Source organism: Ursus arctos, unplaced genomic scaffold (assembly GCF_023065955.2).
Source record: "Ursus arctos isolate Adak ecotype North America unplaced genomic scaffold, UrsArc2.0 scaffold_24, whole genome shotgun sequence".
Classification (NCBI taxonomy): domain Eukaryota; kingdom Metazoa; phylum Chordata; class Mammalia; order Carnivora; family Ursidae; genus Ursus; species Ursus arctos.
In genome coordinates, this window is record NW_026622919.1 from 42,927,536 (window position 1) to 42,942,451 (window position 14,916).

A 14,916-nucleotide genomic window follows, 5' to 3' on the forward strand; every position below is an offset into this window, starting at 1 on the left:
CACGAGAGTCCTGGGCTAGTAGCCTGTAGTCAAAGCACTTTTTTTTTTCCTTAAGAGTAATATGTATAAAGCACAGCAGCTTCATCTGCTCCTGTCTTTGCTCTAAGACTTTCCTGTGGCCTGACCCTTGCCTTGAACACCGTGCCTTCTGAACTTAACCTAGTCAAGGCTCATCCACCAGATTCCCCTCTGTTATTCATCATCCCACATTTTCTCCTGTGTCTCCATCACATTTATCAGTGTATAGTGTATATATCCATCATCGTGTTGCTTCTCTGACTTGCTACATACATTGTTCCATAGGGACAGGGATAGTATCTGCTTCAGTGACACTCAGGAAATATTTGCTGAACAAATGTCCCGTCCCTAATGCAGTGCTTTTATAGTCTTTGGATAGTTAATAATATCGGCATCTGAATGCTCTAAGCATCCTAAAGACCTTCTGTCACTCATCCTGTCTCTGCAGTTTCATGAATGTAGCCCAGGGCCAGATAGTCCATTTATATTGAAGAACTAAAGGGACCCCTGGGTGGCTCAGTCGGTTAAGCGTCTGCCTTCGACTCAGGTCATGATCCCAGGGTCCTGGGATGGAGCCCTGCATCCAGCTCCCTGCTCCGTGGGAGCCTGCTTCTCCCTCTCCCTCTGCCTGCTGCTCCACCTACTTGTATTCTCTCTTTCTCTCTCTGTCAAATAAATAACTAAAATCTTGAAAAAAAAAAAAAAAAAAAGAAAGAACCAAAACCCAAGAAGTTGAGATCAGTGTGTCCATGACAAAGCTAAAGCTAGAGTCAAATTTTTTATCCTTTACTTGCAGCTGTACCACAGCAGTGGTAGTAACTGGGTTTTATTAGTTATGTATGCCCTTCTTTTTTTTTTTTTTTAAAGATTTTTAAAAAATTTATCAATAAGAGAGAGAGCAGGGGCAGGGGCGGAGAGAGAGAGAGAGAGAAAAGTAGACTCCCCACTGAGTGGGGAGCCCAACGTGGGGCTTGATCCCAGTACCCTGAGACTCTTTCTTTCAGACGCTTAGCTGACTGAGCCACCCAGGCACCCCAGTTATCTATGTGCTTCTCACAGTGCACAATTACATTAACTCCAGGCAAATCTTTTTAACAAGTACATGTCTAAGCATAACTTAGCCACCTTAGAATAATTCATGGTAAGCATCTTTCTTAAAATCATAGAGAATATAATGAAGTTGTATGCTTTAAACACATGGGGGGGGGCAGATTTCTTAAGGGATGTTAGCTATTGGCTTCATTTTTTTTTAAATAGGCTTTATTTTTTAGAGTAATTTTAGGATCACAGCGATGTTGAGAGGGAGATACAGAGGTTTCCCATATACTCCTGCCCCCACACATGCATAGCCCCCCTATTATCAACATTCCCCCCTCATTTGTCACTGCTGATGAACCTGCATCGTCAGACCGTTATCACCCGGAGTCCACAGTTTACATCGGAGTTCACTCCTGATGTTGTACATTCTATGTGGCTCTTGTTCTCAGAAGCGCATTTGCTACCATAGGTTTAGATAACCTTTAAATGTTGATTCAAGGACAATGTGGTTGTCACTTTCTAGGTCCTGATTAGCAAAGAAAGCAAATTCCTTGAGAAATTGATAACTAATTCTCTTTAGCTTACAGTTCAGTGACTTGCAAACTAATTCTGTGAAGAGTGCAGTCTGCAGGAGACGGGGAGTATGCTAAAGCCACAAATCTGCCGTCGTCGTGGCAGCCAATGGCCCCATTGCTGCTGTTGCTGCCAAGCTTTCATTGTTGGAATTTTGGCCAAAATCCTACAGATACATAATTTTCAAGTAATCGCAGAGGCTCTTTGTTTGGTTTTGCCATTTCTTTGTATGGGAAGATAACCGTGGCTCAGTACTTCCTAAGAGCTCTCAGGCCACTGCTCCCTCACAGCTCCCACTCTGAAGCAGACCAGAGCGTACATAAGCTTCGCGGGCAGGCCCCACCTGGGCACGTGCATGTCACTTTTCACGGGGGGATTCCAGGCTCTCACATGTAGTTCTGGGGTTCCTGCTCTCTGGTTGAAGAGATGGAGATTGAGCTCTTAGGAAGAGGGGGCTCTTTAATTCAGTAATTAATGACTTGTGACATTATATAAAATATATGCGTTTTATAAAATATGAAGTAAGTGCTTTATATGTATTATTAACTACTTATGGAAAGGTTGAAAGATCTAAAAATAATAGTAACCATGTAAACAAATTGATCTCCTTAATCCTTGAATTTTTAGACTAGTGGATAATTTCACCTTCAAATTCTTATTTAGAGTGTATTTCTATTCTGCAAACATTAAAATTGGTAACAGACCTCAGGATTTGAAATGACGATATACTTCCTTTTTCTTTTTTTTTTTTTTTTTTTTTGGATATAAGCTAAACCCGTTTACTTTATCCTATCTTGAACAGTTTTTCTTGACAACATTCTTATCTCTTTATTTTGAAGGACAGAACTTGCCAAGATTATGCGTACCAGAGCTAAGGAAATTGAAGTGAAATTGCTTCTTTTTGCTATTCAGAGAACGACTAACTTTGAGGGCTTTCTCGCCAAACGCTTCTCCGGGTGCACCCTGACAGATGGAACTCTGGTAGGACCTTCCTGAGGGAGGCTGGAACATGAAATCAGGGGGCCGGGGGGTGGGGCTTCACTTCAGTCTTTCCTAGTTTGGTGGTTCCATCCAGTGGCTCGAGTGCTCAGTCCCTCATTCCAGGGATTTTGCTAAATTATGTGAGTGGTGGTGCAGAGTACTCTATGGATGTAGTGTTTTCTCTTATGCAGTACTTCACGTTTTTAGAGTGTCCTGTCATCATTTTATCTAAGTAGTGGCCTCATCTTACAGACTAGTAATTTTGTGAGTTAGGGAAGCCTCACTTATTCAGTCACAAATACCGTATTACTTTATCAGCTGTTGAGTTGTATCACAATTAGGGTATGTTTTACCTTAGAGTTTGTTTTCTTAATGTCTCTGGGGAGCAAACCAGGTCAGTGCGTCTCTGTAAACCTCAAAGGCAAGTATACAAATCCGCATGTCCAAGAAATACTGAAAAATTTAAAACACAAAGGTACGCAGGTATGAGGACTGGGCACCTCCGTTGGAAAGGTGGAGTGTGTGCTGTTAGTTAATATCACTTAATGTCTGCGTAAGCAAAGACCAGGTTCAAAGCATCTCTCACAACTTCTTTTTGGAAACCCAGCCTCCTTCCTAACACATCAATATGCTTTCTTAGATTTCCTATCCATGAGGAAACCAGATTTTTATGTTTTATAGTAATTTCTGTTTACATCATTACACACACGTGTACACACACACAGACTTTGAGCTCCTTGAATGCAGGAATCATGGTTGATTCATCTCTGTTCCCTAGTCATGCAAAAAATACACAGACTTTGTGCAGGCTGGCAGGAGTGAGGAGGAAGGGAAAACAGGAGGTAAGGAGGAAGAAATCCAAGTTGAGAGAGTCAGACCTCTTAAAATCCTTTAAAAACTGGTAACAACGGAGAAGTGATGTGATTTGGTAGGAAAATCCTTGGACCAACAAATCAAAAGATACTTGTGATCCAATCCAGACCTTGCTAGAATTCCGTGAACTGCCTTCTCTATTACATGAGAAGAAACTATCCTTAAGTAATAAACAAGGGGAGATAAACAAGACGTCAAACCCAGAAGCCATAAAGAAAAGTACTGAAAGATTTTTCAATATATAAAGAGACCATTAATGTAATTAAGGGATAAACAAACTAGGAAAAAACAGTTTAGGCTGTAAGACAAATGATTAATATCTAACATAAAAAAATTCTTTAAAATCAATAAGAAAAAGGCAAGTCACCAAATTCGAAAAATGAGTACACAGTCTAGTAGGAAATTCACTGAAGAAATAACAGTTGGCCAATAAAAATGAAGAAAATAGAACAGGATACTATTTTCTTACATCAGGTTGGCAAAAAAAATTGCAAGACTAACAATACAGGTTATTAGTGCTAGTAGACAAATGGTGCAGCCTTTTTGGAGAGCTAGTTGTCATTATGTATCAAAAAATTACATGGGCATGCCCTGAGAGGCAACAGTTTTACATCTGCTGTGAAGTCTACAAAAAAAATCCATACAGGTAGAGGATGATGTACCAAGAAAGAGGTGAACTGCAGCCTTCAAAGCAAAAAAAAAAAAAGAAAAAAGATTTCTATAAAGTTTATCCCTGAAGAATAGTTAAATAAAATGTGGTTTATCCACACTGTGGAATAGTGGGAGAATGTGGGATCGATCTAGAGGTGCTATCACAGAAGAAAACCTCTCAGGATGCCTGGGTGGCTCAGTTGGTTAAGCGTCTGCCTTTGGCTTAGGTCATGATCACAAGGTCCTGGGATCGAGCCCCGCATTGGGCTCCTTGCTCAGCAGGAAGTCTGCTTCTGCCTCTCCCTCTCCCCCTGCCTGTGCTCGCTCTCTCTCTTTCTCTCTCTCTCTGATACATAAATAAAATCTTTAAAAAGAAAAGAAATGAAACGTCTCAGATATATTGTGAAGTGGAAAATGGAAGCTGTAGCCCAGTATAGATGGTGGAATTCCACATGTAAAAACCAAAAAGCAAGTTTATGGATGTAAATTGGTAAGGAAAAGGTCTCGAAATGATAACAACGAACGTTCTGGGGAAGGAAGTTGGAGTGAGAGTATGTGGAAAAGCAAAGAATTATTTTTTCATTTTATTCTGGTATTTTGTTTGAATTGCATAGTTGTGTGTGCGTATGTATATATATACATATACATATTTGTATATATACTTTTTGTATTTACATGCTTTAATAAAGTTATTTTTCAGTTTTTTTTAAATGAGGGAGATGAGCCAAAACAGTGACTTCCAAGCTTTTTGACAAATTCTAATGTGGAGTCCACACAGAACAATAGCTAACGTTTTTGAGCGCTCTCTGTGTGTCCCACACTGCGCTAGGTGCGTTTGCCTGCAGTCGGTCACTTTGCTTCATCAGCTGTAGGAGGGAGGTGCTGTATTCATTTAAAACTTACCAGTGGTCACACAGCTAATGTGTAAATACAGAAAAACAGCTACTCTGGTGGAAGCAGGGAAGTAAGAGCAGAGGTTGAGCCTGGAGTCCTATTCACTTGTTCACCCTTCACCTCTGCTACCTTCTCTGTCCCCCACGCTTTTAGTCCTAAAATCCTGGGACTTCAGTGGAATCCACCTCCTTGAACGATCTGCCTCAGAGTGGGTGCCTCAGGAGCTGGTCCCTCAGGACGCTGGGCTGAAGAGTGGTGGCAGCAACACTCATTTTTAAGGCAAGACTATAAGGCCCTACCTACCGAGGGCCAGTCATGACTGTAGTGAAATAAAATACAAGGAACCAGAGCATTCTTTCCATACTTAAAAAATAAAAATACATATGTATACTCCTCTGCTTGTTACCTCATGTTCGAAATTGGCTTCTTTTTAGTAACAAGGAAAAAAATAGGCCGTGAAACAGATGAAAGTGCCCTTAAATAAGATGCAGGCCACAAAAGGAAAGTAATGGAAATGCGACTGAAAGAAGAATGTCTCTCTCTCCTGAGAAGTATTTGGTTGACTTCAGCAATGCCTGATAGCCTCATACCGGCCCTCCTCTCTGCCCTACCTGAACCGTGTGTCTGGCCTGGTTTCAAACAGAGACTCATGCAGCTCTGGGTTCAGCCCTACAGAGATCTGCTTGGGGACAGGAGGTTTAAGCATTGAGCGTAGACCCCCACCTGGGAGTGGCCTCTGCTCGCCCATGGCTTCCAGCTGGGCAGGGTCAGGGGAGCATAAGGACGGGTTCTGTGAGCCGGTATTCCAGCTAACCACGTGGGAAATAGATCCCAATGAAGGGCTGCTTGAATAACATTAGTGCCAAACACCTGTTTTGAACCCTTCTCCGCCTTTGGCTGGGCCCTACTTCCTGGTGATTTTGCTTTTACGTTTAGGGAACTGTAGTATTACAGGGGAACAAATGGCCCTGTCGTATCTGAAAACCAGGATAGTCTGTAAACTTGGAGCTGTCCCAAGACACATCACGTCTCATTTGTGTGAGGAAGTGCCCTGTAGGCCCAAAGAGGTAGAGTAATATGGGCCAGGAAGGCTCCCTCTGGACAAGGGGAGTCTACTGAACATGTGCAGACCATGAAAAACTGGCAGGAGCTGTTGGAAGACAGTGCTTTTTTTTTTAAATGGAAAATAGGTATCAGAATGTTAAAGTGGCAGCTGGCCCACAGTCAGCACCTTCTGTCTGAGGGAGGAGAGGGCTTGGAGGTGCTTGTTTCTCAGGGCAGTGTGGCCTCTCTGCACTTGCGCTCACTCTGCCAGGGCCAGGCTCCCGGGCTGCAGCCTTCCAGCTCCCGGCAGGTGCTGCGCTCTGTGGGGTCGGGCATGGTCAGCTGGAACACTTGAGCCTTTTCGGTTTGTTTTTTTGGGGTTTTTTTTTTGTTTTTTACCAATTTCTTCCCTTTCTGTCTTCTGTTTTGGAAATTTTCTGGCATAGTTGAGCTATAAATTTCTCCAATTGTTCAGTTGTTGGTTCTTCTCTTATCAAGTTTGCAGAGAGTTTCAGATTACAAATTCTTGGCCAGAAATCCCGCTAAGCCATAAACCTTTTATTCTCCCCTCCCAATGGTCAACTGTCTTTTCCACAGATTTCTCCAAATCATTCAACTTCTTTAGATCAGACTCTTCCCCTGGACCACTCTTTGTCCTAGTTATCATGACCTAGCAACCATTCTGCATTCCAAGTCCTGGCAGTGGCTGGTCTATAACCCTTAAGGGTTTTCCCTTAAAGGTTAGTTTCTAGAAAGGCAGCAGAACTCCTATGGCTTCCTCCACAAGGAAGGCCAGGTCTTAGAGAATTAGTTCACTGTAGCCCTGCCTTGGGAATATGTAAATGCTATGCTTCTCACTGTAGGTCATGTTCACTCTGAGCCTGGCCTACCGTCTACCTTCCTGCGGGCCAAGTGGGGCCACACCTTCACCTGCAGCCTGTAGACCTCAGGAGCAGGGCCACTGGTGGATTAGTCATGGCCAGTGACCATGCTCCCAACAGTGCTGGGAAGAGGTGGCCTGGGGCTGGGGGTCCAAGTGGCCTTACTCTGCAGTCTAGCTCCTTGGCACCCCCCTGAAGACTTGCTGCTCCTTGTCTCCTTACCTCCTCCCTGTGCTGCCTTGCTTTTTCAAAAATCGTTTGTGGCTGCCATTTTATTTCAGGGCATCCGAATAAACTACAAAATGAACCAAGGTATATCTTGTTACTCTATAGCATATGCCAAATTTCATAGAAGGTTGTGAATTCCTTGCAAAGTTAGGGAACAAATAATTCAGCCAAGGAGTCATGTTGACCACAGACCCTCCCAGGCCCACCCACCCCTTCTCACTGTATTACTGAGATCCTTTTAAGGCCCTTGCTGACTGATTAACAATTAGGGTGATCTAGAGAGACGATGAACTCACCTGGAAGGACGTGCCACAGTCCAGCTCGTCCTAACTGATCAGTGTGATGCGTCATCTTTGGCTCTTTTTTTTTTTTTTAAGATTTTATTTATTTATTTGACAGAGACAGCCAGCGAGAGAGGGAACACAAGCAGGGGGAGTGGGAGAGGAAGAAGCAGGCTCCCAGCGGAGGAGCCTGATGTGGGGCTCGATCCCAGAACGTCCGGATCACGCCCTGAGCCGAAGGCAGACGCTTAACAACTGCGCCACCCAGGCGCCGCTGGCTCTTTTTTGACAGATGCAACTTTGATATCTGATAGAGATGGAAACTGAAAGAACCTTAAGGACAGGGCTCGTCTTGTTTCACAGTACTAGCCCTAACAAGTTTATAGTGTCCTGTGCTGTAATTTACTGGAAGAAGTGAGCTGCCATTGCTTTTTGCTAATTGTCTAAACTCCTGACCCTTAAGAGGGATTTGAAATACCCTGTAAATTAAAATGCCTTGAAATGAAAAGCAAATACCTGGATGTGATTTAACTATGCCTACATTCATTCATAGTAACTCAATGATCAGATTCAAGGTAAGCATTATCTTCAGCCTCTACAAAAGCAGAGTAGGTTGGGTTAAGTTTTTGTAACAGGCTCACTGAATTTGGAAGTTTCGGGTTTTTTTAAATAAGATTAAACTTTTCCCAATTCATGCAGCTGGATTTCCCCTCCTCCTAGTCATTGCATAAATTGCCTTTCTAAATAGAATCATCCTTTGGCTTATAGGGGTCATTTTAGTATACATTTATATTTGCCTGGTTTTTAAAATTACATTATAAATATACAAGCTATAGGTGTAATTTTCAACCAGGCAGTTTGAGCATAAGAGTGTTTGCAGAAGGCTCACTATGTGAGAAAGCCCACCCAGAGTGGCTATACCTCAGTCTTCCAGCAACTTAACACCTGAATCAGGGAGACCTTGCGAGTAGGAGAGGGGCAGAGTCTCAGCACTTGTGCCACAGTATAAGGACTTCTGAACAAGGAAATAGCTCTGCTTTGATGTTTCAAAACGTTTTATAAATGGTTTATTTGATGGTGAAGGAATGTGTTCCTTCATTTGAATAACATCCTAGGAGGAAATTAACTTCTGTTAATTTGTTTCTGAGAAGAGAGTAATACATAGTCAAGATAGGAAAGGTAGAAAGTATAGCAAGAATGGAGACAAGAGAAAACATCATTCAGAGATGAGGATTTTGGTGTGTTCATTTTATAAAGTTGAAATTGCACTTTTTAAAAAGATTTATTTTAGAGAGTGGGGGGTGGGGAAGGGCAGAGGGAGAGGGAGAGAGAATCTCAAGCAGACTCCTCACTGAGCATGAAGCCCGATGTGGGCCTCAGTCTCATGACCCTGAGATCATGACCTGAGCCTAAATCAGGAGTTGGACACTTAACCGACTGAGCCACCCAGACACCCCTCTCATGGTGGTTTTGATATGCATTTTCCTAATGACTAATAACATTGGACATCTTTTTTATGTGCTTATTGGCCATCTTGGAGAAATGTCTGTTCAAGTCCTTTTCCCATTATTTAATTAGGTGGTTTGTCTTTTTTTTTTTTTTTTTTGTAACACGGGGCTTGAACTCACGACCCTGAGATTAGGACCTGAGCTGAGATCCAGAGTTGGACACTTAACTGACTGAGCCACCCAGGCATCCCTGGGTTATTTGTCTTTTTTATTGTTGAGTTGTGGGAATGTTTTTAAAAACTATTTTCTAGATATATTCTGTCATTTATCAGGTACACAATTGGTAAATATTTTCTGTCATTCTGTGGGTTGTCTTTTCACTTTTTTTTATAGTGTCTTTTGATATGCAAAAGTTTTCCATTTTGATGAAATCATACTTTTCTGGGTTTTTTTTTTCTTTTGTTATTTGAGTTTTGGTGTCATCCCCAAGTTCACAAGCATTTACCTATGCTATATTCTAAGAGTTTTATAGTTTTTGACCCTTATATTTTAGATCTTTGATCCATATTGAGTTTATTTTTATATATGATGTGTAAATACAGTTTTATAGCTTACTTTTCTTCATATGTCCTATCTTAAGTGGTTTCTCAATCATTATACTTGAGATGGTCCAGAATTTCCCTAACTACCCTTTTCTTGTTGGATCCTTAAGTAATTGCCATTTTTTCACTACTATAAACAAGGCCACAGTGAACACATTTTTGTTCACATTGGAGATTGTTTTCTTATGATACAAGTATGTTGAATTATAGGGCCAAAAGGTATGAGTTTTTTCAGATTTAAGAAAGCCTCTGTTTTAAACTGTTTTCTGTATCCTTGTCTCTTATGAATGCACCTGCTTAGTCCCCCAGCACTGAGTCTGGATGTTAGTGATGGTTTGTAAGGATTCAGAAGAAATAGTTACTATTTGTTTTCATGCAATTCGTGGTGCTAACATACCGATGCCTAATGTAAGGGGGTAACTCTGCCAGATTAAAAAAAAAAAGGCAAAGCAATCTGAAACTTTTTTTAGAGTAATACATGCTTCCTCCTAGGTATACGCTCAAGAGAATTGACAATTCTCCCATGTTCATATGAACACTTGTCCATGAATGTTCATAGCAGCACTGTTCACAATAGCCAAAAAGTAGAAACAACCCAGATGGCTTTTAATGGGCAAATGGTTAAGGAAAATGTGGTATATCCATGCACTGGAATATTATTCAGCCAAAAAAAAAGGACTGAAATACTGACACACAACACAGGATGAACCTCGAAAACACTATATAAAGTGAAAGAAGCCAGACACAAAAAGCCACATTTTCTATGAAATGTCCAGAATAGGCAAATTCATAGAGACGGTAAATGGATTAAGAGTTGCCACAGATTAGGGGAAGGGGAGGATTGGAAGTGATAGCTAATGGATATGGGGCTTCCTTTGGGGTAAAAAGGTTTGAGGATTAGATGGTGGTGATGGTGGTACAACCTTGTGAACGTACTGAAAATCACTCAGTTGTAAATCACCTAACTTGGTGAATTTGATGTTAATTATATATCACAATTTTAAAATATTAAGGGTTTTAGGAAATACTGTATTTAGTTATAAATCATCTTCACTCTTCAGATAATTTGTCTACCAGAAAAAGGAGAGAGAGAGGGAGGGAAATACATGCTTGTTAAAGCTCAAACAGAATAAAATATTTTAAAAGAATAATCTCTTCCTTCTTAATTACTCTAAATCCCTTTCCCCAGAGATTGTCCACTGTTTAATAGTTCGGGGTATATTTTTGAGACTGTGCTACAAGCATACACACGCACACACACACACACACGGGTTTTTTGTTTTGTTTATAGAAAATAGAAAGTATTGTCCACGTGTCTGAAGAGGATTTTATTGAGTGTTTCTCATCCAATCAGGATTTATTCCCAAACGTTTTTTAAGCTCTCGGTTTGCGCAGAGCCTTCAGAAAGGATGAAAAATTGAATCAGACAGGTGCCTGTGGTCTAGTGGAGAAAGAAGCCTATACGTAAGGGTCACAATATAAGATATGAGCGTGGTGGTACCAAGAGAGGTCCCAGTAATATTAAACCCGCTGTGCAGGGCCCTGTGTTTGCAGTCGTATCAGTTCAAGCCTCCAGGCCATCTCTTTCAGAACAAATCAGGAATTGGGCTGGCATAAAGTATTTATGGAATGAGAAATGCAGAAATTGTGGAATTTTCATCTTATAACTGAAAGCTTTCTCCCCCAGGGAAAGGAAACGGATTAGTCTTAAATTTCAGAGTTCCTTCTCTGATAATTTGAAGTGTCGAGCGAGGGCCCCAGAAAAGGATTTGTGCAGGCAGACTCGGATGCAGATACACTACTGACTAAAGCCAGGGTCTCTCTTCCCAGCAGTCAGCTAGACAGCTTGGCCATCCTGTGCGCCTTATTGTTTTGGAGGTGTTGGGAATCCCATGTGGTTTAATTAGTAGGAATTAACTGGCTATATGAAGAATTTTTCTTCGCTGTATGGACTTGAAATCAACTGTCATCATAGCAAAAAGAAGGAATGCTTTTAAAATTGGAAAGTCGTTCATTTCTTGGCAATTTTTTTGTTTTATTTAGCGGCCCCAGAGCTCATGGAATATGTCATTTGAGTTATTTAAAATCTAAACCCAAACTTGTAATTCTTTATGGTCTGCGACAGCTGCAGAGCAGAAATGAGAAGTGTGGTCTGCTTGGCTCTGACACCAGGGCTCTTGCAATAGAAGGCTGAGTTGTGCGGGGGGTTGCTCACTGCAAAGACTTATTCTTTCATCACAGCAAATTATTCTGAGCAGTAACGTCGCCCTCCAAACAGCAGGAGTCTGTGTCCGCCCCTTAGCGTTTTCTCATATAATATTTACTGGTAGGGCATCAGTACATGCAGTACTTGGAGAGCCTCATTGGAGGCTAGGGAAGAAGGCAGAAGCTCAGGGAGCCTGTGCGTTTGTAATTTGATGGACCCATTGTTTTCATTTCCTGGAGATCTCCCAGAGAGGCACAATAGCAGGTGCAGGATCTTATTTGTGATTGAAAGTTCTTTTTTACAAAACTTCTTAGCCGTGTGCTCCCACTTCTTTCCCATCTGAGAGTTGCTCTGCTGGGAGAGGCACTGCCACGGTTCTGCGCCCTTAAATATGAATGAGAGCTCCCACTTACTGAGCTTTGCCTGCTTGCCAGACATCGTGTTGAGCTGCTTTATGTCCATATCTTGTGCTTTACGTGCGTGGTCTCATTTGATCCTCACCCAGCTCTGTGTGGTGGACGTTTGTGTCCCTTCACGTTGCAGGGGAAGAGCTGAGGCTTGGAGAAGCTAAGCGTATCCAAGTGAATGAGCCTGGACTCAAACCCAGACTTGTCACTCGTTAATGGTGACACCAGCCATGTAGCCGCTCAGGCCAAAATGTAAATGGTCCCTGATGCCTTCCTTTCCTTCACCCTCACATTCGTTTTCTCCACCAGTCCTCTTGGGTTTGTCTCCTAAATATGTCCCAAATCGGGCCACCTGTTTCTGTCCCCACAACAGTAGCTTAGTTCAGTCCTGTACTGTCTTTGCCTGGAACACAGCAGCGGCCTCTTCGTCTGGTCTTCTTCCATTACAATCCATCCTCCCTCCCCACAGCAGTGGAATGATATTTTAAAAAATCTAAATTAGAGGGGCGCCTGGGTGGCTCAGTCATTAAGCATCTGCCTTTGGCCCAGGGCCTGATCCTGGGGTCCTGGGATCGAGCCCCACATTGGGCTCCCTACTCTGCTGGGAGCCTGCTTCTACCTCTCCCACTCCCCCTGCTTCTGTTCCATCTCTTGCTGTCTCTCTCTGTCAAATAAATAAAATCTTTAAAAAGAAAAATCTGAATTAGATCACATCACTTCCTTATTTAACCCCCCCCAGTGACTACCCAGTTCCTGTGAGAAGAAAATCTCACCTTTACCGTGGCCCACAAAGGCTCTGCGAGCAGGCTCCGGCTGCCTCTCTTGCTTCACGCCCCCTGTCGTCCTCTCTGTCCCTCAGACTCACCAAGCTCATCCCAGCCTTTGCACCAGGTCCCCTGCTGAGAATGCTCTTTCCAGATCTTTGCCTCACTAGCGCCTTCTCCTCATTCTGGTCTCTGCTCATCACCTCCTTGAAGAGGCCCTCCTTGTCCAATGTCCTTGTATAAAGAAGCATTTAGAAATATTGTTTTCAAAGATATATTGCTTTCTAAAAATAGCCTAATTTTTTTTTAAGATTTTATTTATTTATTTGACAGAGAGAGAGAGAGATCACAAGCAGGGGGAATGGCAGGCAGAGAGAGAAGGAGAAGCAGGTGCCCCGCAGAGCATGGAGTCTGACATGGGGCTCAATCCCAGGACCCTGAGATTATGACCTAAGCCGAAGGCAGCTGCTTAACCGACTGAGCCACTCAGGCACCCCCAAAACAGCCTAATTCTAAAAATAAACTATTTTGCTTTAAGTCTATAGGGATTTTTTTTCCCGTATCAGGCAAAGCAAGCCAAAGTTTGGAGTGTATGAATTTTAAGTATTTGCTTGGTTGTTAGACCATCTTGTTTCTCAGCAGGATACCATAAAAATCACTGTCCTACTAATGACTGCCTTGACCTAATGCACTGATCACAAGGCTTTTCTTATACACTGGGTCTTTATCTGGCAACATAACAGCATCCAAGTGTTCGGGCCGAAAATTAAATAGTTTACATGAGTGTAAGCAGAATGGTCTTAAAGCCTAAACCAGACACCGATATGGTTTGTGTTTTTTGTACTTAAGTTTTTCATATTTTTCTGGATTGTTTCTGTTAATTTGTTTTGCTCTTTTTCTTTTTCTTGGTATATCTTCAGCTGATGTCCTGGCACTTGACAAAGTCATTCACACTATATAGTCCATGTGCTGTCCCTCTTGGCTTAGGGGTTAGTTCAAGTTACTCTGCTGATATATGCAAAAGTGTCACAAGTACATTTAGAAACACCCTCTCCACCTGGCTTCTTGTCTCTAAAGAGCCATTCCTTGACCCTTCCCCTCATCCCCAGCATCAGCCAATCCCTTTTCTCCTCATCCACTTAGTTTTCTTTTAGCTCCCTGGCATAAACAACATCTTGGAGCCAGATTTGTAAAAAAAAAATTCCAAAGAGCTGCCTCGATTCTGTTGTTGCACTGAAATTAACATCACCGGTGTCCCTTATACGTGTCACGTGCTCCTTTTTGCCTTTTGTGCCTTTTTTTTTTTTCCCTCTGCACCTTTTATCACATCCGATCCATCTGGTGGTCCTAACCACAACCTCGTGCAACAGATGAGGATGCTGTGGCCGAGAGAAGTTAGGCAATTGGCCAGTGCTGCAGAGTTGGAGCTAGGACCCACACCTCTTGCCTCCAGCTTTCCCACTCCAGCCCGTGGTCCCACTCAGTGCCATGTTTTAAAACAGTGGTCATAATCAGGTCCTGAGAACTAACCTTTCCCAAGGAGATTTTGTTATACTTGTTGTAATGAGACTTATTTGGGAAGAGACTTCTGTCTGTAATCTAGAACACATAAGATTAGCTTTATAGTTCTTGAATTCCAACCCATCCAGCATTTTGATTCATTCATATTTAGGGAGCACCTGGGAAATGCCAGGCGCCGAGATGTAGGAGGGGGAACAAGACAGACATGGTCCCCTGCCGTCACGGAATCTAGTGGGCACAAGACAAATAAATGGACAGTTTCAATATTTTAATAAATATCTGGGTAGGTGGACATACTGGGTAAGATGGAAACATGTAGTAGGGACATCTGTCCCAATCTTAAGAGACAGGGAAGGCTTCCCAGAAAAAGGGACTTCTAATTTGAGGGCTGAAGGATGAATGAGAGTTTTAACCAGGTTGGGATTGGGGTGGGGTGGGCAGTAGGTTTCAGGAAGATGGGAAATAGTATGAAGGCTGGTAGGTAAGAATGTGGTCCGTGTTGTCTC

The 14,916-nt window shown here is 42.4% G+C and overlaps 1 protein-coding gene across 3 annotated transcripts in view; it reads left to right on the top strand.

Moving 5' to 3' along the window:
• Positions 1–14,916, top strand: part of VPS53 (VPS53 subunit of GARP complex) — a 135,694-nt gene that overhangs the window by 55,063 nt on the left and 65,715 nt on the right. For all 3 annotated transcript variants that reach the window (XM_026517807.4, XM_026517811.4, XM_044390816.3), the window contains one exon: positions 2,469–2,610. In XM_026517807.4, the coding sequence (XP_026373592.1) occupies positions 2,469–2,610 (142 nt within the window). The remainder of the gene's footprint in view (positions 1–2,468; positions 2,611–14,916) is intronic.